Source organism: Silene latifolia, chromosome X (assembly GCF_048544455.1).
Source record: "Silene latifolia isolate original U9 population chromosome X, ASM4854445v1, whole genome shotgun sequence".
Classification (NCBI taxonomy): Eukaryota; Viridiplantae; Streptophyta; class Magnoliopsida; order Caryophyllales; family Caryophyllaceae; genus Silene; species Silene latifolia.
The window spans coordinates 11,991,195-12,014,412 of record NC_133537.1 but is presented as its reverse complement, the minus strand read 5'-3'; the positions used below and the strand labels follow the sequence as shown (position 1 = coordinate 12,014,412).

At 38.9% G+C, this 23,218-nt stretch overlaps 2 protein-coding genes across 3 annotated transcripts; one reads left to right on the top strand and one right to left on the bottom strand.

The window, feature by feature from the left end:
- Window positions 1-267: 267 nt before the first annotated feature.
- LOC141622888 (zinc finger CCCH domain-containing protein 66-like) lies at window positions 268-3,684 on the top strand. Its single transcript, XM_074438915.1, has 2 exons — window positions 268-437; window positions 1,486-3,684. The coding sequence occupies exon 2, from the start codon at window positions 1,571-1,573 to the stop codon at window positions 3,392-3,394; it is 1,824 nt and encodes a 607-aa protein (XP_074295016.1). The 5' UTR covers window positions 268-437; window positions 1,486-1,570; the 3' UTR covers window positions 3,395-3,684.
- Window positions 3,685-8,510: 4,826 nt separating this feature from the next.
- Window positions 8,511-14,479, bottom strand: LOC141622887 (U-box domain-containing protein 44-like). Of its 2 annotated transcripts, none has more exons than XM_074438913.1 (5): window positions 13,702-14,479; window positions 11,713-12,501; window positions 10,872-11,178; window positions 10,188-10,655; window positions 8,511-9,799 (listed from the first exon to the last, which is right to left on the bottom strand). In XM_074438913.1, exons 1-5 carry the CDS (start codon window positions 14,143-14,145, stop codon window positions 8,676-8,678), a joined length of 3,132 nt encoding a protein of 1,043 aa, XP_074295014.1. In that variant the 5' UTR covers window positions 14,146-14,479; the 3' UTR covers window positions 8,511-8,675. The 2 variants fall into 2 exon arrangements, with proteins under 2 accessions (XP_074295014.1, XP_074295015.1); XM_074438914.1 differs by having other exon boundaries at window positions 10,188-10,652.
- Between the last annotated feature and the right edge of the window lie 8,739 nt (window positions 14,480-23,218).

Genomic DNA, 23,218 nt, shown 5'->3' with positions numbered 1-23,218 from the left:
AGCCCCAAAAATGTCATCACTTTAAGCATATTTGACCCGTCTTTCCCTTTACACGGATATATCCGTCTATAGTGAGACTAATTGTTAAAATAAACGTCAAAATTCTAAGAAAATATAAGAATATCATGTGCACTGCACGGATAACAAAACTAGTTTTATAACATTAAACAATACGTCGAAAATAAACGTAAAGAATTGATCAAGACAGAACGATTAGATTAATATTTCCCATCTCCAAATGTCACTTTCAAAATGGGTATTTGGTCTATGTTATTGTGCTGAGTTAAAAGGGGTGTGTGCTTACCATTCGAGTTGCTGAATTAAGTGAAGAGGGAAGCGGATTTTTGCTTTAAAACTTTAAATAATTAATTCTGAAACAATATTCTTCCATTCTTAATTCTTTATACAATTCCTTCTCTTTGAAGTAACCTTTCAAGGTACATTTAAAATGGAATTTTTTTTAGTTCTTAATTTCATTTTTATGGTGTTCTTGTTATTTTTTATTGTATAATTATCATGGGTTCTAATAAAGTCTGGATTTTTATGCTTAATTTTTGATTTTTTTTGCTTAATTATTGAATTTTTATGCTTCTTTATTGAATATTATGCTTAATTATTGATTTTTTATGCTGATTTGTATAGATTTCAGTTTATTTGTTGTTGGGTTGCTATGAATTCAATCCAAGTTTCAATCTTTCATCTTAATTTTTGTGTTCTGTTTTGAGTTTTTGTGTGTTCTTATTTGTGAACTTGTTTGTCAGATGTTTGTGGATTAAAGTTTTGAAACTTATTGGTTCATGGATTATGATTCTTCATTTAGTTGATGTGAAATCGGATAAAAATACCACTCACAAAGAATAAAAAAAGTAAAAAAATGATAGGGATTGAGGGAGTAAATCTTTATGCTTCATTAATTGTTGTGAAATTGAATTAAAAAGTGCAACTTGATGCTTGTATTTGTATAATTTATTTGTTATGATTTTTGGGGTTTGATAGAAATTGGTTGTATTAGTAAGATGCATGAGATTTTAAATAATTAGAACTTTGGGTTTTTCGGAATTTTATCATCTTAGTTCTGATTAATCAAAGTTTTGATCTTGAAGTTGGTTTTTGTTGCTGGCTTATTTTGACAATTCTATTGGTTGTGAAGTAGCAGTCGTCCGATAACATTTTTTACTGAAACTATTTCAATATGGTGTTAACACAAAAGTAAGGTTGCATACACTCCATATTGGCAATTGTTGTTTGTTGTTGTCGTTGTTGTTTTTCTATCGTCTGTGATTATTGATGATATGAGCAATTAGTTGATGTCCATTTTTCCTGGTTTCAAGCAAATGGGTCTTTGATTGATTAATAAGTGCTCCGTACGAGGCTAAATCTTGTTAAAATGGTTATTTATTTGTGGCTTTGTGCTATCCGTGTCATCACACGGGTATGATCTTTGATGTGAATCTCAAAAGGGATTTGCTTTTGTCATATTTCCAGTTAAGCAAGAGAGAATAAGAAGCAATAGAGGGAACTTTTCTTCTGCAGTGGTTCAAATAGGGAAGTGTCTTCTGCTGAGGGTGTCATGGAGAACGAGTTGCGAAAGAAAGATTCAGCCGGAGATCTCCCAACCTCTTTAATGTTGCTCGAATTGTCAGCAACAGATGATCTAAACACCTTTAAGCGTGCTGTCGAGGAAGAGGGTCACGATATAGACATATTAGGCCTTTGGTATGGCAGAAGAATCGGGTTAAAGAAGATGGGATTTGAGGAGAGGACGCCCTTAATGGTCGCGGCTATGTTTGGAAGCAAGGATATTGTAACGTATATCCTCCAAACGGGCCAGGTTGACGTGAATAGGGCAAGCGGGTCAGATGGTGCAACTGCTCTCCATTGTGCGGCTGCCGGTGGGTCCCTCTATTCCCATGAGGTGATCCAGCTCCTGGTTGATTCAGGTGGGGATGTAACCCTGGTTGACTCTAATGGAAATCGGCCTCTTGATGTGATTTCTCCTTGCTTAAGTTTCTCTTCGAGGTTGAAGAGAAAAACGTTGGATAACCTGTTGAAGAAAGAAGGTGTTAATCCAACAGAAGACGAAGAATGGTTGTCTCCCAAATCGTCTAATGATAGTCCCAGGTCAGAGAAGAAAGAATACCCGGTTGATCCTTCGTTGCCTGACATAAAGAACGGTATATATGGGACCGATGAGTTCAGGATTTATACCTTCAAGGTCAAGCCATGCTCAAGAGCATACTCCCACGATTGGACCGAGTGTCCGTTTGTCCACCCGGGGGAGAACGCCAAGCGTAGGGACCCACGAAAGTACCATTACAGCTGTGTCCCATGCCCTGAGTTTCGCAAAGGCGCATGTCCCAAAGGAGATGCTTGTGAATACGCTCATGGTATATTTGAGTGCTGGCTACATCCAGCCCAATACCGGACTCGTCTTTGTAAGGATGAGACCAGTTGTGCTAGGAGGGTGTGCTTCTTTGCACACAAACCCGAGGAGCTTCGCCCTTTGTATGCCTCCACTGGCTCGGCCGTTCCTTCTCCTAGGTCATATTCATCTAGTGCACCTTCATTTGATATGGGATCATTCAGTCCCCGTGGTGGGGCCTCTGGAAACTCGTCTCCAATTGGTGGGGCCACTGCATGGCAGAATCAGCTTAACGTCATGCCACCTCCTGCCCTGCTGCTTCCCAGTAGCAGGTTAAAAGCTGCCCTGAATGCCCGGGACATGGATTTTGAAGCTGCAGTTCGACGTCAGCAATTGTTGGATGAGTTTGCTGGTCTGACCATGTCCTCCCCTACCAGTTGGAACGGTTTCTCTAGGGAAATGGGTCGGCTTGGTGGTCTAAAGCCCGCTAACGTTGATGACGTGTTTGGATCTATGGACCCAGCTTTGCTCGCTCAAGTTCAGTCCCAGAACTCAAGCCGCCAGCGCTACTCTACTGGCATGCCTTCCTCCCCCGTGAGGATTGGGTCCCATTTCAACATGGATCCGTGTGGCTCACCTGTTTCAAATGCCAGGTTGGCGTCTTTTGCTAACCGAAGTCAAAGCTTCATCGACAGGAGCACAATCAACCGACTTCCTGACAGAACGCCGCCATCTCATCTGTCCGATTGGGGTTCATCTGACGGGAAAGTAGAGTGGGGAGTCCACGGAGACGAGCTTAACAAACTCAGAAAATCAGCTTCATTTGGGTTTCGAACCAATGAGACTGCTCAAAATCCTAGGAACGAACCTGAACCCGATGTTCCTTGGGTTCAGTCTCTTGTAAAAGATGGTGAACCTATAACTTCAGCCAAGCTCAGTTTTGAAGAGCAGTTGAAACAGCAGTATTATCTTAACAATGGTGGGTCTAGTAGGATACCGCCTTGGGCGGAGCAGGAGCCGATGATGGCTTAACGATACAGTAATTGCTGATTAACATCTGTTAATTTCATTTTTACTTAAATAAACGTTCGAGAGAGCGTCCACGGGAGCCGTCAACCAAGAAGATTTGGGGTAGAGAATAAAATCACATTCTTATACAAGTAGTTGAGGAATTTTAGGATATTATTCTTGCAGAAGTATTCTTTTGATTGAGGCCTTGCATTGTTTTCTTTTTTTGATCAACTACTGTGAAATTTGTACTACTAATTTTGTTTTATACATTGTACTACTAATAGTAATGAGTAATGATCTTAAATTTTTCAGTTGAACTGTTTGGCATTTGGTCCTAAGGGTGTGTTTGGATAGCGAAAGTGGAGGGAACGGGAGGGGAGGGGGGAGGAGGGAAGGGAAAGGGATGGGGAATGCAGTGTGGTTGTTTGGATACAATTTTCCTCTAAATCTTGCCTATTGTTGAGAGATTTTGATTAATCTTGGAGGAGGGAAATTGGATCCCTCCAGATCTCTTCCCCTCCATTTCTCTCCACCTTCATTTGCTATCCAAACAAGGGATTTTAAATCCTCTACTCTCCCTCCCTTTCTTTTCCCCTTCAAATCACTCAATCCAAATTTCAAACATACCCTGGTGTGTTTGAATAGCAAAAAAGGAAGGAATGGGAGGGGAGGGGGAAGGAGGGAAAGGAAAGAGAATAGATGAGTTGATTTTTCCTCCAAATTTTGCCTTTGTTGGAGAGGAAATAATTTGGCTTACAGGAGTGAAATTAAGGGATCAATTTCCCTCCCCTTCAAATCCCCCACCTTCATTTTGCTAACCAAAAAATGGATTTCTAATCCCTTCAAATCCCTCCCTTCGAATCCTTCAATCTAAAGACACCCTAAAAATTTGGGAAATTGCATGGTCCTAAGTCCTAACAATGTTAAGTCATTTTTGCCACTTATGAGGCCCTATCCCGTAATTTGTGGGAGCCATTGGTAGATAATGTTGGTGGTTGTTGCAGTGCACTTGATCTTCAGGCTTTGAAATAGCGCAAGGTGTCAATTTTGTAACTCTATATATGTTCAAAACGTCTTGCTTGTGACGGGCTAATCTCGTCACAAGCTGAAGACCTCTCACAAATAGGGAGAGGGGACAAGGTGGGGCACCCCATGTGCTTCCCTACTCACCTCTCATGGGTATTTTGTGAGAGAAAATGGTATCCGTCACAAGCTTGTGACGGATATCGCCGTCTTCAATAAGATTTTGTCATATATGTTAACTCCGACTCAATTGCAAGTATCGGACGTGACTCAATGTAAAGTAGTTCTGAAATCTGTTACTTGTTCTATTTGTCTTTCTTTGCAAGGTGTACTTATCCATCATCAAGATTCAAGTTATCACTTTTTGTTAGTGCCACTTAAAATATTCCTTTTGACACCAAAAAAAAAAGGTTTTGTGGCATGCATTGTCCCTTTGGCTGTTGTTGTTAAAGGTAACATGAAAAAAACTGTTCAAAGTTCATAACTTTATATGTGAGTGGAAGGAGCATTATTTACAAGTGCTATAGAACCCTACATTTATTTCTTTTGATGATAGAATACCGTTTAAAATGGCTTACTAAATATATTGTCCTTCTTTCTTCTGTGAGGTAGTGGTTTCTTCGATGCAGTTCTTGGCGCAAATTTTTTTTAAGGTAATTTGGAAACAGTTTTTTCAGATTGTTTACACAAGGATAAAACTGCGTACATTCGACCTCCTCTTACCCCGTAATTTGTGGTTGCCATTTTGAGGATGGAATACTTGTTCCATGGACCAGTTGTTACTTGTTAGACCTGAATATAAAAAGACTTTGAATTGTGGGTTAGATAGGATACCATGCCTAATTGAAAGCATAAATCATTTTTTTTGTCCCCATGTGCTTTTTTAGGCTTATTCACTTTCAAAATAATTTTCGCTTAAAGACTACTACCAATAAGTTTGATTTTTTTTTTAAAAACACTACCAAATCTCATCCAAACCCAATAAAACACAATCTCAGCCATTTATTTTTGAATTTCTGTCCTAAGTTGTTAATTTTATTCCTTAAACTAGTTAATTTGATGAAGTTTAAGCAACTTTTTTACCTTAATTAAGTTAGATAGGTGAATTATATGAAGCTAATTTAAAGTGATTTTGCCCCAAACTGATTGGCAAACGGTAGTATTGGTAGTGTTAAAGGGATAAAGTTTACAACTTAAGATGGAAATTCAAAAATAAATGGTTAAAATTGTGTTTTATTGGGTTTGCATGTGATTTGGTAGTGTTTTTAAAAAAAATCAAACTTACAGGTAGTAGTTTTTAAACGAAAATTATTTTGATAGTAGTTCTTAAAACCGTGTAGTAAAAAGGTAGTAGTTACCAAAAAACCCATATTCATCGGTTTTTATATAAGTAATCGTAACACAAAAATAGATGTGAGACGACAATTAGTAAAGATTGACAAACCCCAATGCTCGAGATATACGTACTTTGGTAACTGTGACAATTTGAGGTGTCTACAGTTAGACCAGGTAAAACTGACTCGGTTTGAATGACCCAACTTGAATATTCCGTTATGTACCTAACCCGACCATAATCCGTAACCCTAGTTGACCCAAATCAATATGGCGTGACCTGAATGTTTATTGTTGCAAACTGACCATTATCCCTCGATAAATTGTGAACAATAAACCCAAAAATGACCCGATCCAATTGGATTTGACCCTGAATTCTTGCAAACCCAAAAATAACTCGGCCTAAGTTAACCCAACCTCGAGTCCGATCAGGTTGACCGTTTGCCAAGTCTATCTACAATGATAATATGAACTAGTGTAGATCTCGCGCAAATGTGCGGTGAATATAGGCCTTTTAATTTTGAGTGTATTAGTTATAGATTTATATCTCGCAGTTTTTTATAAAAAACAAACTTATATTAAAATTAATCAAAAGAATTGAATAATTCCATGACTTGTGTATTTTATGAAAATATTTTAACTACATCAAATTATTTTAAAAAAATTAATTTTTTCGTCACTAAGTTAATAATAGGAGATACAGTTTTTATGTATAAATTATTTTAAATGAAAAATTAGTTTTATAAATGAAAATCTAATTTGTTTCTGTTCCGGGCGTAATTCCAGAGCAAGTATAGTTACCACCCGTGGCTTGTTGAATGATGTCTTGAGTTGGATTCTCCCTTGGTCTTAATCGTTCCTCTCGGCCTCTCCTGCAACAATGAACGAACTGAGGGCTTGGCTTTGAGCCAAGCGTACCCACTCCGACGCCCAAGTCAGTAAACTTAGATGTATAAGTTGTATGCTAATTGGCTAGGAATATATTGTAGAGAGATAAGGAAGATTATACCAGATGAATAGTGTATTTAGGTTAAGTTGTATATTTCTGGATTGGATCCTTTCCTCAATGAAGGTTGAGGAGTATTTATAGACTTCACCTTTTGTCACGTAGTGGCCAAGTTGCCAAGTGGCTAGCAGGTGGAAAGACTGATCTACCCCTCGGCCGAGGGACCTATGGCTGGCCGGCGGGCCCTGGTGACTCACCGCCGAGGGTCTTGGATATGAGTACGCGGGTATGTGTCCCTACCGGCAAGTTGCCATGCCGAGACCAGTGACAGTGCCGATGGACCGATCGGCTAGGTCGTCTAAGTCGTTGACTTGTCGTGGATATCTTTGACCTTGCTCAATATGTTGACTTGTCGGCGGTGCGAGAATATGCCCCATCAATTTGCCCCCAGCGTAGTCTATGCCGTGGTATGGGCTTCGATGTACGTCTGAGCGTATATTCTCGCGCAAGTAGTTTGTAGAAAATTTTCTCAGACGGCTTCTTCCGACGGCTTCTTTTGCTCCCCGCTGGTCTTTCTTAGGCCGTACCATATCCCCCTCCACATGGATGTGTATTGGGCATCCGATGTGGATAAGAAAGGGACGCCGCCGAGACCGGGGTTGAGACTCGCGGTTATTTTTGATTGCCCCGGCCGGCGGTGTCCGGCTTGGTCGATCGTGTGGCCGGCGGAGAGCGCGATGCTTGGGAATTTGTTTGAGGAAGGTGAATAGGCGGAGAGATTTGAATAGGCGTGTTGAAGACGTTTGGTCACTGTTGCATTGATTGACACAATTGTTGCAACGATTGACATCCCGTGGTTGCATGTCCGACACGTGTCCACGCACGATTGGTTGACGCTTCATGGGTCATTCTCTCGATTGGTCCCGCTTCATGGGCTTTTCCCTATAAATAGGGCAGTTGCCCCGTGAAATTGCCCACCAATTTCATTCTTCAAAATTTTCCTCTCTCTAAACTTCCAAGGGTTTCTTTGTCTTCTAATTTCCATAGTTGTTACTCCGGCGATCGTTTTCTTCAAGGTAAACAAACAAACTTTCCAATTTTTAATTTTGTAAGTTCATTGTAAACATGTCTTCTGCTGACGCCGGGCCTAGTAAGCCGGGGTTGAGACTGCCGGTTATTTTTGATTGCCCCCGGCCGGCGGTGTCTGGCTTGGTCGATCGTGTGGCCGCTTCTTCTGCGACGGCTTCTTTTGCTCCTGCCTGGTCTTTCTTAGGCCGTACCATATCCCCCCTCCACATGGATGTGTATTGGGCATCCGATGTGGATAAGAAAGGGACGCTGGCCGAGACCGGGGTTGAGACTGCCGGATTAGCATACAACTTATACATCTAAGTTTACTGACTTGGGCGTCGGAGTGGGTACGCTTGGCTCAAAGCCAAGCCCTCAGTTCGTTCATTGTTGCAGGAGAGGCCGAGAGGAACGATTAAGACCAAGGGAGAATCCAACTCAAGACATCATTCAACAAGCCACGGGTGGTAACTATACTTGCTCTGGAATTACGCCCGGAACAGTTTCCATACATGAGTTTGAGCACTTTGGAGGGAAAACTTTAAAGAAGTTGTATTATTTTAGTATGTAGGAGGATTTATATACTTTTTAAATTTGCACCTCATTAATTCGTTCACTCAATTGTATTTTGATATGGAACAAAAAAAATGAAATGGAAAACTAATAATTCTCGAAGATAAGTTCTTCAAACGGTACGGAATGAAATTGAGTAAAAATTGTTTTTGGTACAATAAATAATTGAGTAAAAATTGTTGAAACACACATTAATGCCTAAAACTTGGACTATAGTAAAGATCAACATTATGCAATATTGGAACAGAGAGTTCATTTACATTTTGTATACAACACAATTTTACAAGAGCAGTGGAATTACTAAAACACACCCACTAAATCAATTTGTCAACATATTACAAAAGTTTTGAAGTTGAACAACTATCTCCAGGGTCGGATCGGCCCGATCGGGCCAGAAATCTTCCCACTGGCACCAGATAACTGCTTAAGATTAGTAAGAGCATCCTGTGCAAGTTTTCTGGTATCGGCATTTCCGTGTTTCAGAGCTTCCACTAAAGCCCGAACCAAGGACTGGTTTAGAGCGAATCTTTGGCTTGTGCTCTCTCCTCTCAACAGTCTCTCCACCATCCACATGGCCTTTTCTTGGAGTTCTCCAGGTCGAACGTCAATGAAGAGGTTAATTATGGATTCTGCCACTCCCAGGTGATCGAGCTCATCAAGGGCACGCCTGTAGTTGTGGGACGTTTCTGGAATGAGAGACGAAAGTGCTTCCACGGCTGCAATTTGGACATCTGTGTTTTCATCGAGGAGTAAATCAACCAGGGGTTTGATGCAATTGTTCTTGAGCAAGCAAAGTTGGATGTCTCGTTCACAGGGAGCATTGTGTATGGGACATGTTGAGGGTTCGGGAACTGCTCTTCCACACATGAATACCATGGAGGAGCAAAATCCTTGTGGTGGTAAAATATCGGATTCACCCTCTGCAACAAGTGCTCTACCAGATTCAGACAAGTATCGCAATCCAAGAATCGCCAGCTGCTTACATCTTGGTTGAGAAACATAATTCAGTTGATCCCGGAAGATGGCCATTAGGTGATGCTCTCTGACCCAACCGAGTATTTGTGGGTCTGTGCTCCGTGCAAAGTGGAGTAAAAGGCCAAGAAGCCCTTCTGACATGTTTGCCAATGATCTTGATACTCTTCTGTTTGGGACCCGCGGCTGTTCTTTCAGAGTCGTTATCGTCCATTTCAGAAAAGCCACCCCTAGAACTGTCTTCACTTCTTCTGATGATAGGGGTAGGTTAGAAAGCATGCAGGAGGCTTCGGATCGCTCACTGTTTGTCGACTGGTTGTCTTGTAGTTTGTCTCTTAGAAGCGCCAATTTGTTCAAACTTCTGAGTTCAACTAAAAGATCTTCACCGGATCTTTCAGATATTATCCTCATAAGCTTGAAAGTGAAGATTCTATGTTGAGTTTCGGGGTGCTCAAGATATTTTATCATAGTTTTGATGCCATCCCCAGATTTAATTTGAGTTGCAACCTGTTCTGGTATACCAAAAGAAAGGGAGTTGAGATATATGATTCGTATTTGCGAGAGGGAATCGAACAAACATTATAACAGCATAACAAGCTTCACACTGTCGGAAAACTAGCCTGCTAATTCAACACCATAAAGAATTCCCTGCTAATCCAAGACCTTTTATAGATCATTGCGTATGTCAGCTAGCTTAGCTGGTATAGTCGTTTGGGAGTGCTACTCGTGATATGACTCGTATGAGTTTGAAATAATACCATCAACTAATGATTGCTGTTCAAAGAAATTTGGAGAATCCTCAATGAAATGGAGGCGGTATGATGAGGAAACAGAGCAATATTTGCACACCAACAATAGACAAAAAATACTAGTATAAAGCAAAAGTAACATAGAACTCACCAGACGCTTTAGGGGAAGAAGCAATTCCACAAAGAATCTGAAGAATAGATGCTTGGCATTGAGGGGTAACTTGAGATAACAGGTTCACGAAGTTAGAAATAATGTAGGTGGAGAGCATAGAATGTCCTTGCTTGTCGACTTCTGCCAATTCCCAATGCCCTGGATTTGACACGATATTTGCGATTATAGCAGCAGCTAGCTCCTGTTGCTCAGGAACGGTGTGCTGAGATTGAAGGACAATGTCTATGACAGCTGGAAGTATAAAAGATTCTACAAGAATAGTTGCATTGTCATCCAAGCATGAAAGGTTGAGCAATGCTTGGAGACTCGCAAATCTCCCCTCCGGCTTGTGCAGCATTTCAACTAGTACTTTTGCACTCCGTCTTGCAATTTGTTCCCTACTGCAGTTTGTCAACGTCATCTTGCCAATCAACAAAGCCATCTCTATTTTAACCTTTTCAGTACCTGCTGTCACAAAACGAATAATAACTAAATGAAGGCTTCAAGACTCACTGAGAATAAGATTACACGAGTGAAAGGGAGTATTAAATATCATAGAGAACATCAGTAAGTAAAAAACTACTGGTATAACATGTTTTCAGGCTAGAAGTTCAATCTCTCGAGCTTTAACTAATAGCTTTAAGAAACACTATTACCAAGGACGAATGTTATTAATGGACCTACCTTCACAGAGGCGACTCAATAAAGGTTCAAATCTTCCTGCTGCTGCCAAATGTTCAACATTCTCATCCATCATTTCCAAACATCTTAACAAATCCTCTGCTAAATTCGCTAAAGCAGGTTGTTCCAAGTTCTCGGCAAGGCTTGAAAGTAGAACAAATGCACCTTTCTCAGATGCAATTTTTTCACAATAATCTTTGTCACTTGAGAATTCAATCAGTAACTTCAGAGCGTTTTCTTTCTCCTTTTCAGTGCTTCCGACAAGACTATGCACGGCTAATTTAGTGATGCCTCCCTCAATCATTGCAGCCTGATATACATGCATTAAGTCAGAAGACGAACATTAAATATGGATATTTCCAACAAAGTACAACCAAGTCGGCATTGTACAGTACAAGCTTATAATAAACCCATACTACGATATCAGCAATGAAGAGTGAAACCCTATGTTACTCCGACACTTAGTTGCCATGTCGCGTGTCTGACGCCTGATGTCTCCGACACGACACTTCGACACTTCACTTTAGACCAAGAAATTGATCGCACAAAATAGACATATCCTACACTAGACAAGTGTCAGACACGACACCCATGTCGGAGAGTCGGGGTAACACAGGTGAAAACTACAAACTAAACGAAAACAACATCAAAGCATGTCACGTAGTATACAGGTGCCAAAACTCAAGACTTCCCATCACCAACCAACCAGCCAAAACCCTCAAAACCATTATGTACTTTTTCATCAGAAGTTTAGCATAGTATATGAAGTATCCCACCTCAACCACACGGAAAAAAAAGGCGCAAGACACCAACAATATAGCACAGTAAAGTTCGGAGTGGTCACCTTACTATCTTCATCTTTTGCCATGCTCAGTAGAGACATTAGAGCCTTGGTTTTCAAATTAGAGCTGAGGCTCTTGGACCGATTCTTGATCAATTTAATGATGAGAACAACAATTCCAGCATTTCTAATTTTGTATCTGCTAGCTGGATGCTCTTCTGATATCTTATAGACACTATCCATGACTCGTTCAACGCATTCTGAGGACGGAGGATCCTCACCAAGATATTTTAGATTTGATTTGATCTGAATCTCAACATTTCTGTTAACCCATTCTTCAATCGCCCCAGCTAAACCAATGTTGGGCTTCTGCTCCAAGGAGTCAAGGACTTGACCTGTCACAGGACAAGTAGGATCACGACCATCCTCCAAGCAACGCTGAAACCAGTAATCAATTGCAGTACGCTCATAAGTTTGACCCGAATCCAAGACCACAGGGTCCTTCATAACTTCCTTAGTTAATGGACACAGAAAATTCTTAAAAGGCAAAATTTGGGAATCATCTTCAACATCGAAATCTAAGCTTAGAGCTGAGAAGTTTGGCTGAACAGACCAGTTGTTGACGATTCTCTCTAATGACATCAAAATCCGCCTTTCAGACACTGAAGTTGACCTAGCAAGATCTTTCTTTAACAGCTTCACGTGTTCTGATAACTCAGTATGGTTACTAGGCTCAATGCCTAAAGCTCGTGCTAAATCCATAATCATAGCACTCTGAACTGGTTTTGTGGTTGGCCTTCCTTGCCCTTCTCTCTGTAGGGTGCAGTACACTCTTTCCTCATTTTCTGTCACCTACGACAATTTTCGGAACCCAAAATTAGGTTTTTAATACGAATTAGTAAATACATTCAAAATCATTTCTGTCTAAAAACAATACTTCTAGGTTCTCGAATGGTGCCAGCAACATTCCTTCTACTTAATGTTACACCGTCCATAAAACTTTTACTTCTCATTATACACACACTGGCACACTGAAATGTTCCCCACCCCATCGAGTTACATCAGTACATGGAGATTGGAGAGTAAACTAATATTAAACCGGCTCATACTTCAATCGACAATGTGACAATCATGCTAAGACAAACGATGAAATCTTTCAGCAAGCCTTTTCCGATTATGTAATGCCCCTAATCATCGGCATGATTAGACACTGAAAAGACTAACAACGTTCAGACAATTTGGCCTGAAATCATATCTTTATCTTGTTTCCAGAAACAAACGTTTCCAGATCGAATAAATAGACTAACTACAAAGAAAGTACTCAACATGTTTGTGTTTTGTAAAGAGCAGACAATTTGCATCAATCAAGGAGTTCAACACAGACTAAATATAGAAACTTTATTAATTATTACGGAGTATTAAATATCTGGAAAAACTTCTGAGAATTAACAATCTTATCTTACAAAATATACTCCTACAGTAACAGTATTAACAGCAATAATTACGCGATAATAACCGAGCTGTTCATCAAATTAACTAAATTAAAACATACGGAGTACTACTATGCCAAAAATAGCAACAAATTAGCTCAATGTTAAATTCATTGAATGCCAAAAATAGCATCAAATTAGCCTTGTACATTGAAAACAACAACATAACATTAAATCACCAAATCAACAAAATTATCGTGATACCGAGTAAAGTACATTGAATTAAGTAAACTAAAACATATAAAATGCCAAACATAGCATCAAATTAGCTAATTAGCTCATTTTCAATAAAGTAAATCAATTAATCAATCAATAATTCAAAATATATCAGCTAAACTGTTCATCAAATTAACAAAATCAGCACAAATTATGCTAGTCTTACTCAAAACCGTCTCAAGCTTACAACATAGTTACTTTCCCTATTATAGTTATTATCGTCACACGTCACCCTTAAATGAATCATGTAGCATAAAAAGACGTGTTCTAAAATAAACCGCAATATAAAACGAGTCCGATAATTACTACAAAATCAAAGAGATAAGAAGAGTAAAAGTGAAAGTACATTGAATTGAGCAAGCTTCATATCTCTAGAAAGATCCGAAACCTTCTTCTTCAGGTCCGACGACATACAAACACCAGTTTCCAGCAACGCAAGCCAACCACCAATACTAGCCGTACGATCTTGTAACGCACAACACATCGTACGGCAATTAATCAACACGTAAATCTTACTCTTCTCTCTATAAAGCGACACCGTCTCAACAGCCTTAGCTAAGTCAACGGAAATTCCTTTAAGTGCGGTCGCAATGGACGCCGTGGACGAAATCTCGCTCAGGAGATTGTGGTTGATCAGAAGGTGTAGTCTGCGGGCGTAGGATAAGAATCTTCGTGGTGCGTCGTATGGGATTGTGTCCTCTGAGGTTGGAGAAGTTAGGTTAAGGTCGGAGAGTAGTTGGTTTATTGTTTCGGTTGGCGACGGCGAAAGATTTGGTTTCGCCGTCGTCATAATTGTGTAAAACGGATCTATTAAATACTAATAGTAACCGACTTAAATTAGAAGTTAGTTATATAAAATCGTCTTGCACAAGAATTTGTTTTCGGGATAAGGGTGTGATTTGGTGTGGTTTGGAAGGGAGAGTGTGAGGAATTAGGATGACGCGTTGGAGGAGAAGAGTGGTGAGGTAAGGAGTCAAAGGTTGACTTATGACTACTAGTAATGGAAGTTGAACTGTAACTCACATGGGATAGGAGTCTAAGGAGTTAAGGACTATGAGAGTACTATGATGGAATGATAAGAATGAAATGATTTTTTTACTAGTATTTTAATTTGGGGAGTGGACAAAATTAGAAGACTTGCTCTGTTCTTTTAACTAAACTGAATTAATTGAGATTGATTGAGAGATAGGTGAATTGAATGATCCGGAATCAGAGTTAATTTAGAAAGAGATAAATTGAAATAAATTAAATTAAAGGAAGCTATACTAAACTAAACTGCACGGAATATAGCTGAGCTCTAGGTTGCACGAAAATGGACACGACAGTTGAAAATTTTTAGGACACGGCAAAAAAAAAATCAATATACATATTAAAATAAAGGGAATTTGAAGAACATTATAAACATCTAAACTTTGGTCATTTAAAGGCCACAAAATCGTAAAATGACAATCAATATTAATGTCTTATACGTTAAAATCAACATGTCTTAATTAAAAAGGGTGCTGATTTTCGTAGTACACATTTTACTTATCACAGTACACTGTTACAATTATACCCCTCCCATTTTTTCTTTCCGTTTTCTCTCTCTAGTTTCTCTCTAATCTATTATCATGTACTACAATGATAAATTATTTTGATATTGAATAAATTTATTGCATTACTAGATCATTACGATATTGAATAAATAAATTTCGCGAATAAATTCAAGTACTACTACATGAAGAAAAAAAAAAAAAAAAAAGAAAGGAAATCTGTGAACAACCACATACTACCATCTTCCTATAAAATCCTATTGTCGTCCTCCTAATCTGACTCCATCTCTATTCCTAGCCACCGGCGGCAATTCCGTCTCGACGAGCATACCACATTCTCTATTCCTAGCCACCGGTGAACTACATCACAATTCCGTCGCGTCGCTGTACATTGCACTCTCCCGACGTCGCCTCCGCTTGCGCCTTTTTCTTTCTCGACGTCCCCTTACTCTTGCCGCCAGTTAATAACCACCCAACAACTAATCTCCATCTAGGCACTTAGCAGTAGTCTTTCAATAGAAAAACAAACACTAAATTAAAAACAAAATTCGACTAAACATTAATTTGATCAGCCGACATGCAATCAACGAATTGATAATTGTTTACATTCATATTGTTACATATGATTGTTGAAATTTGATTAGTTTGATAGGTTGTTTGGTTAGACAACGAGAGTATTAGGTTTAGACTTATTTTGTCCAAGGGTATGAAATGGAAAACTTTGGGCAAAATGTACTGAAATGAGTAAAAATTGTACTACGAAAATAAATTACGATTAAAAACTACAAATTTCCAAATTACAAACCCAAATTTAAATAAGCATTCAAGTCTTACAAAATAAAATAAAAAGTATCAGAGGTTCCAAATTAAAAACCCAAATTCGAGTCTTACAATACTATTCGTCATAGTTATCAAACCGAATATTTTCAGCAAAATATATTAACATTAAAAGGCACCGTAAATAAGTTGGACAAACAATGCTCACCAAAAGCTGAAAAAAAGGGAGTTCACGGATCATCCTATGCACCATTGTAATTATTCATTAAACTTCTTTCGGCAAGTCGGAATAACAACTCAGTTATTCGCTTCCGAAAATTACCCCTAAATGAAACAAACCTAACTTCCGAAAAATCTACAATAATCTCCAAATTTAAAATACCCAAATTTAATAACAACAACAATAATAATCATTATAACGATTGATTTTCATTAATTTGATTATTTAGAAACTTATTATTATGTATAATATATATAGAGATTAATATAGAAATAAAACATAGATTGAGAAATTAGGGAAAATGAAAAAGCAAGATAGATGGCGAGAGAGGTTGCCGGCGGCGAAGGGGAGGCTGACGGTGGCTGGACTCAGGCGAGGGGCTCGCCTGGAAGGCGTCGCAATGCAAGAGAAACAAGGGGATAAATGAGATGTAAGGGGAAAATGGAAAAGTGAGATGTCGTGATAACTGATAAAGTGAGATTTTGATTTCAAAACTGCTTATTTGGTGTGTCCATCGGACACGGGCCGTGTCCAACCATGTTGGACCGTGTCCGACACGTTTTCTTTTAACATAAAAACCGGGGACAAGGTTCAAGACGTGTCCAGAACGTTTTCAGGCGTGCCCTACGAGTGTCGGTGTCCGACACGGTGTCCGTCACGGGAACGCTCAAAACTAGGCGTGTCCGTGCAACCCAGGCTGAGCTGAACGAGCTAAAATTAAGCCAAAAAGAATAAGGGACTAGGGGATAATGATAGTGTTGGTGATTGATCACGTTTTTTGGGAATTTTGGAAGATTATAAAGAGTTTTTTTAGGTGGATGGATTCAAAAAATCGGCCTTTTCAAGAGATTTGAATAGTGGATTGGATATCGGTTGAGTTAAGGGGGTCAAGATTGTATTAGGCATGTTTAGATTCAGCTCAAATAGAATTTGGTTGGAACATTTCAGTTCAGACATCTTGTCATTGAGGTATTTATGTGTAAGGATTAATAAGGCACATGAAATATGAAGGTTAAATTTCAGCTTATCAGTAGATATACACGGTGGAAAAGATCTAATCATTTACATTTGGGACATACTTGCATCTAGGTTTATGCCTAAATTGATTTCATACCATTTAAAAATATCTTAAGATAATAAAAGACGCATATGGTGTATCTCATAGACATCAAGAAACCTTAACAAAAGGCGCATATGGTTACTTCACGAGTTACCATATTTCATTTTTGCTTCAAATGACAAGTATTAATCCATTTTTTAGATTATCCGTTTTTCGGTCAAGCCTCGTTAATCGCATATAGAAAAACTAAAATAACCATCGTTGTTCCTCAAAATTTGTGTAATCTCTTTATCTAACATGAGGAACCCTCCATACGATTTCCGAACTTTTTGTTTTGGGGCCCTATAATATCGAAAACCGGGTATTATACATTATAATTTGAGCTGTTCGGGAGGTCGTACCAGGTCATGTTTTTTTTTTTCTTCCGGTTTTTCTACCACGTGTCTGGGGTCGCTTCAAGATTTACTCTATTCAATTTTAACCCAAATAACAGGTATTAATACATTTTTTAGATTATCTGTTTTTCGGCTAAGATTGGTTTACCGCAAACAGGCAGCCTCAAATAACTGTTATTGTTCCTCAAATTTTGTGTGGACTCTTTATTTGACCTGAGAAACCATTCATTCGATTTTCGGACATTTTTGTTCTGCAACCATTAAATTTTGAAAACCAAGTCTTATACACTTTCAATTTGATGAGCTGTTTGGGAGGTGGTACCGGGTCACGTTTTTTTTCCCGGTTTTTCTAACACATGTCCGTGGTCACCTCGGGAGTTATTCTATTCAATTCAAGGCCCAAACAACAGGTATAAATCAATTTTTTGGATTATCAATTTTTCGACCAAAACTGGTTTATCGCATACAGACACTCTAAAATAATCGTCATTGTTTCTCAAATTTTGGGTAGCCTCTTTATTTGACCAGAGTAACCCTCCATTTGATTTCCGGACACTTTTGTTCCGGGACCTGAGAATCTCGAAAACCGTATTATAAACCTCAATTTGAGCTGTTTGGGAGGTGGTATTGGGTCACATTTATTTTTCTCCCGGTTTTCTACCAAGTGGTCACGGCCTCTTTAGGAATTACCCTATTCCATTTCAGCCTCAAATAACAGGTATTAATTTGAGCCGTTCGAGAGGTGTTACAGGGTCATGTTTCAATTTCTCTCAGTTTTTCTACTACATGTTTGGGGTCGCTTCATGAGTTACCTTATTCAATTTCAACCCCAAGCCCTCAAATAATAGGTAGTAATCCATTTTTTAGATTATCCTTTTTTCGGTCAAGCTTGGTTTATCGCATATAGTTAACCTTAAATAACCGTCATTGTTCCTTAAAATTTTTGTGGTCTCTTAATCTGACAGAGGAACCCTGTATTCGATTTCTAGACCTTTTTGTTCCGGGATTCAGGAATCTCGAAACCGTATATTTATACGCTTTAATTTGAGCTGTTCGGAATGTCGTATCGGAATATGTTTTTTTTTTCTCCTAGTTTTTCTACAACGTGTCTCGGGTCGCTTTAAGAGTTACTCTATTCAATTGCAGCCCCAAATAACAGGTATTAATCCTTTTCTTAGATAATCTGTTTCTTGGCCAAGCCTTGTTTACCGCATACCGACACCCTCAAATAACCGTCGTTGTTCCTCAAAATTTGTGTGGCCTCTTTATTTGACATGAGGAACCCTCCATTTGATTTTCTGACATCTTTGTCCCGAGGCCCGGTAATCCCGAAAATCGTGTATTATACACTTTAATTTTAACTGTTCGGGAGGTCATACTGGGTTACGTTTATTTTCTCTCGGTTTTTTTACCATGTATTTGCGGTCTCTTTAAGAGTTACTCCTTTTAATTTTAGCACTAAATAACAACTATTAATCCATTTTTTAAATTATCCGCTTTTCGGTCAAGCTTGGTTTACCGCATTAATGCACCTAACTGTCATTGTTCCTCAAATTTTGTGTGGCCTCTTTATTTCACCTTAGGAACCATCCATTCGATTCCAGACCTTTTTGTTCCGGGACTCCGAAATCCCGAAAACCATGTATTTTCACTTTAATTTGAGCGGTTCGGCAAATCGTACAATACACGTTTCTTTTTCTCCCAGGTTTTAAACTACGTGTCCGTCGTCGCTTCAGGAGTTACTCTATTCAATTTCAACCCAAATAAAAGGTATTAATACATTTTTTAGATTATCCATTTTTTGGTTAAGATTGGTTTATCGCAAACAGACACTCCAAAATAACCGTCATTGTTCCTCAAATTTTGTGTGACCTCTTTATTTGACCTGTGGAACCCTCCATTTGATTTCCGGACACTTTTGTTCCGGGACCTGGGAATCCCGAAAACCGTGTATTATAAACTTCAATTTGAGCTGTTCGAGAGGTGGTACCGAGCACGTTTCTTTTTCTCCTGTATTTTCTACCAAGTGTCCGTGGTAGCTTTAGGACTTACTCTATTCAATTTTAGGCCCAAATAAAAAGTATTTATCCATTGTTTAATTATTTCGTTTTTCGGCCAATTCTGGTTACCGTATACAAGCATCCTCAAATAACCGTTGTTCCTCAAACTCGTGTGGTATCTTTATTTGACCTGAGAAAACTTCCATTTGATTTCCGGACATTTTTGTTACGGGATACTATAATCCCGAAAATTGTGTATAAACTTCAATTTGAGTTGTTTAGGAGGTGGCATGTATTGGGTCACGTTTCTTATTCTCCGAATATTCTACCGCAAGTCCGCGGTAACTTCAGAAGTTACTAATCTACTATATTTAATTTCAGGCCCAATTAACAGGTATTAATCCATTCATAGATTATCCATTTTTCGCCCAAGCCTGGTTTACCGCATACAGAGGCCCTAAAATAATCGTTATTGTTCCTCAAGCTTTATGTGGTCTATATATTTAACCTGAGGAACCCTTCATTCGATTTCCGGACATTTTTTTTTTGGGTATCAGAATACTGAAAACCATATATTATACACTTCAATTTGAGCGGTTCAGGATGTCGTAATGTATCACGTTTCTTTTTTCCTCCTGATTTTTCTACAATGTGTCCGCGGTCGCTTCAAAGGTTATCCTATTCCATTTTAGCCCAAAATAACAGGTATTTCCATTTTTTTAGATAATCCGTTTTTCAGCCAAACATGATTTATCTCATACACTGATACACGCACCCAAAAATAATCGTTATTATACCTCAAAATTTGTGTGGTACTTTTATGTGAACTTAGGAATCCCCTATTCGATTTTCGACCCCAGAATCCTGAGAATTATGTATTACATTTTAATTTGAGTTGTTTAGGAGGTCATACAAGTCACTTCAGGTTTTGCTACCACGTGTGCGGTGTTGCTTCAGTAATTACCCTATTCGTTTTTCGAGCATTCCTGGTTTATCGTATACAAGCTAAGCACCCCGAATAATAACCATCGTTGTTCTTCAAAATTTGTGTCTCTTTATCTGACATACGGAACTCGCCATTTGATTTTCGGACATTTTTGTTCCGGGATCCTAGATTTCCGAAAAACGTGTATACGCTTTAATTTGAGCTCAGGAGGTCGTACATGGTCACATTTATTTTTCTCCCGGTTTTTAAACTACGTGTCCGGGGTCGCTTCAGGAGTTACCTTATTCGATTTCCGCCACAAATAACAAGTATTACTCCATTTTTTAGATTACCCGTTTTCCTGTTAAGCCTGGTTTATCGTATACAGAAACCCTAAAATAATCGTCGTTTTTCCTCAAAATTTGTGTAGTCTCTTTATCGAACATGAGGAAGCCTTCATTCAATATCTGGACTTTTTTATTCCGGGATCCTGAAATCCTGAAAACCGTGCATTATACACTTTAATTTGAGCTGTTCAGGAGGTCGTACCAGGCCATATTTCTTTTTCTCCCGGTTTTTCTACCATGTGTCCAGAGTCGCTTCAAAAGTTATCTTATTCCATTTCAGCCCCAAATAACGGGTATTAATCCATTTTTTAGATTAAACGTGTTTCAGCCAAACCTTGTTTATCGCATACAGACACTCTAAAATAACCGTCGTTGTTCCTTGAAATTTGTGTCATCTATTTTTCTCACCCGAGGAACTCTTCATTCGATTTTTGGATCTTTTTGTTCCGGGACCCTAAAATCCCGAAAACAAGTATTTATATACACTTTAATTTGAGCTGTTCGGGTGGTCGTACCGAGTCATGTTTCTTTTTCTTTCGGGTTTCTATCACATGTCTGGGATCGCTTACGGAATTACCTTACTCGATTTCCTCCTCAAATAACATGTATTAATCCATTTTTTAGATGTTTTTCGGCTTATCCTAGTTTATCGCATACAGGCTCCCTTAAATAAACATCGTTATCCCTCAAAATTTGTGTGGCCTCTTAATTTAACTTGAGGAACCTTCCATTCAATTTCCGGAGATTTTTGTTCCGGGACCCTAGAATCCTGAAGACCGTTTAATTTCAGCTGTTCGGGAGTCGTATTGGGTCACATTTCTTTTTCTTATGATTTTTCTTCCATGTGTCCACGGTCGATTCAGGAGTACCCTATTCAATTTCAGCCCCAAATAACTGTATTAATCCTTTTTTTAAATTATCCGTTTTTTTGCCAAGCCGGGTTTATCGCATACAGACACCCTAAAATAACCATATTTTTTTCCTCAAAATCGTGGTCTGTTTGTTCCAGAAAACCGTGTATTATACACTTTAATTTGCGTTGTTCATGAGGTTGTACATGGTCCTTTTTTTCTCCCAGATTTCTACCATGTGTCAGTGGTTGCTTCAGTAATTACTCTATTCGATTTTCGCCCCAAATAACAAGTACGAATCGTTTTTTTTTTAATTTTCGTTTTTCGGCCAAACCTGGTTTATCGCATTCAGACACCCTCAAATAACCATCGTTGTTCCTCAAACTGTGTGTGACGTTTTTATCTAACCTAAGAAACCCGTCATTCGATTTCCATACACTTTAATTTGAGCTCGAGAAGTCATATCGGGTCACGTTTCTTTTTCTCCAGGATTTCTCTGCTACGTATCCGAGGTCATTTCAGGAGTTACTTTATTCGATTTCCGCCCCAAATAACAAGTATTAATCCATTTTTTAGATTATCCGTTTTTTGTATACACACTCTGAAATAACCATCGTTGTCGTCAAACTTCGTGTGGCCTCTTTATCTGACCAGAGGAACCCTCTATTCGATTTCCAAACATTTTTTTCGGGACCCTGAAAACCCGAAAATCGTGTATTATCGAGTTATGTGAAACGGTTGACCGTCGGAAAGTGAGGTGTAGGCCGAAGGGGTAGAGAAAGGTGATAGGCGATATCGACAGGCTAGTTGTTGAATGTGCTTCGGTATCTCACCTGATGGCCGACAAAGCACCGACGACTGTATCCCGTCACAAGCTTGTGACCTCTCACAAAAAGGGAGAGGGGACAAGGTGGGGCACCCCCCATGTGCTTCCCACTCACCTCTCAATGGATATTTTGTGAGAGGAAACGGTATCTGTCACAAGTTTGTGACGGATATCGCCGTCACAAATGAGAATTTGTGTTGAGGAGTAAGGTTGGGGTTAGGGACAAATGATATGATTCCAATAAATGAGAGGGATTAAGGAATAACTTATTGGCTATTGCTAATGAAGTATGTGGGTTGAATTGGACCGAAGTTACAAAATCAACGAAATCTTTAAAATGATATAACATGGGCTGATGGGCACAACTTGGGGTTCGGCCCAGGTTCACCGTTCCTACGAACCTGGATAACCAGATAAGATACAAGATACGTTGCCAAATATGCCATCACTATTGAACCGTGTCTCCTGTAATGGCAGCATAATAGCATATGATAAACAATAAAACAAGGTCATAAATTACAATTTCTACACAATTGTATTCTACAAATACTATACAAAAACAATGTCTTGTGCAGTTGGTGTCTCCTAAAATGTTCATGTCCAGTCCATCCCCAAGTGTAAAACGGGCAAATTACTGTCGTATATTTAGACGGGACAAAGTTTGGTATTTTATAGATTTGACCCATTTTATTGTCTAAGATAAATATATCCATCTTAATCAAGAATTTGTTTGTCGTGTTAGCTATTTCTTCCTTTCCGTCAAAATAAATATATGTTCTACGCATTCAACAACTTGAATTTCGTGTACCTTGGTAGTTACTACCTTCTACTCGTAGATTCGGAGGTCCAATACCAAAAACGGACGCATTCCTTATCCTTCTTGTACACAGTCGATCTAATGGATTCCCATGGCGACTGTAACTTCCATAA

Excerpts from the sequence above, each read along its gene's own strand:
- LOC141622888 (XM_074438915.1), top strand. The coding sequence starts at position 1,571 with ATGGAGAACGAGTTGCGAAAGAAAGATTCAGCCGGAGATCTCCCAACC.
- LOC141622887 (XM_074438913.1), bottom strand. The coding sequence starts at position 14,145 with ATGACGACGGCGAAACCAAATCTTTCGCCGTCGCCAACCGAAACAATA. Across the intron at positions 12,502-13,701 it reads TGAAGCTTGCTCAATTCAAT|GTGACAGAAAATGAGGAAAG; the intron begins GTACTTTCACTT and ends AAATTGTCGTAG. Across the intron at positions 11,179-11,712 it reads CAAAAGATGAAGATAGTAAG|GCTGCAATGATTGAGGGAGG; the intron begins GTGACCACTCCG and ends CATGTATATCAG.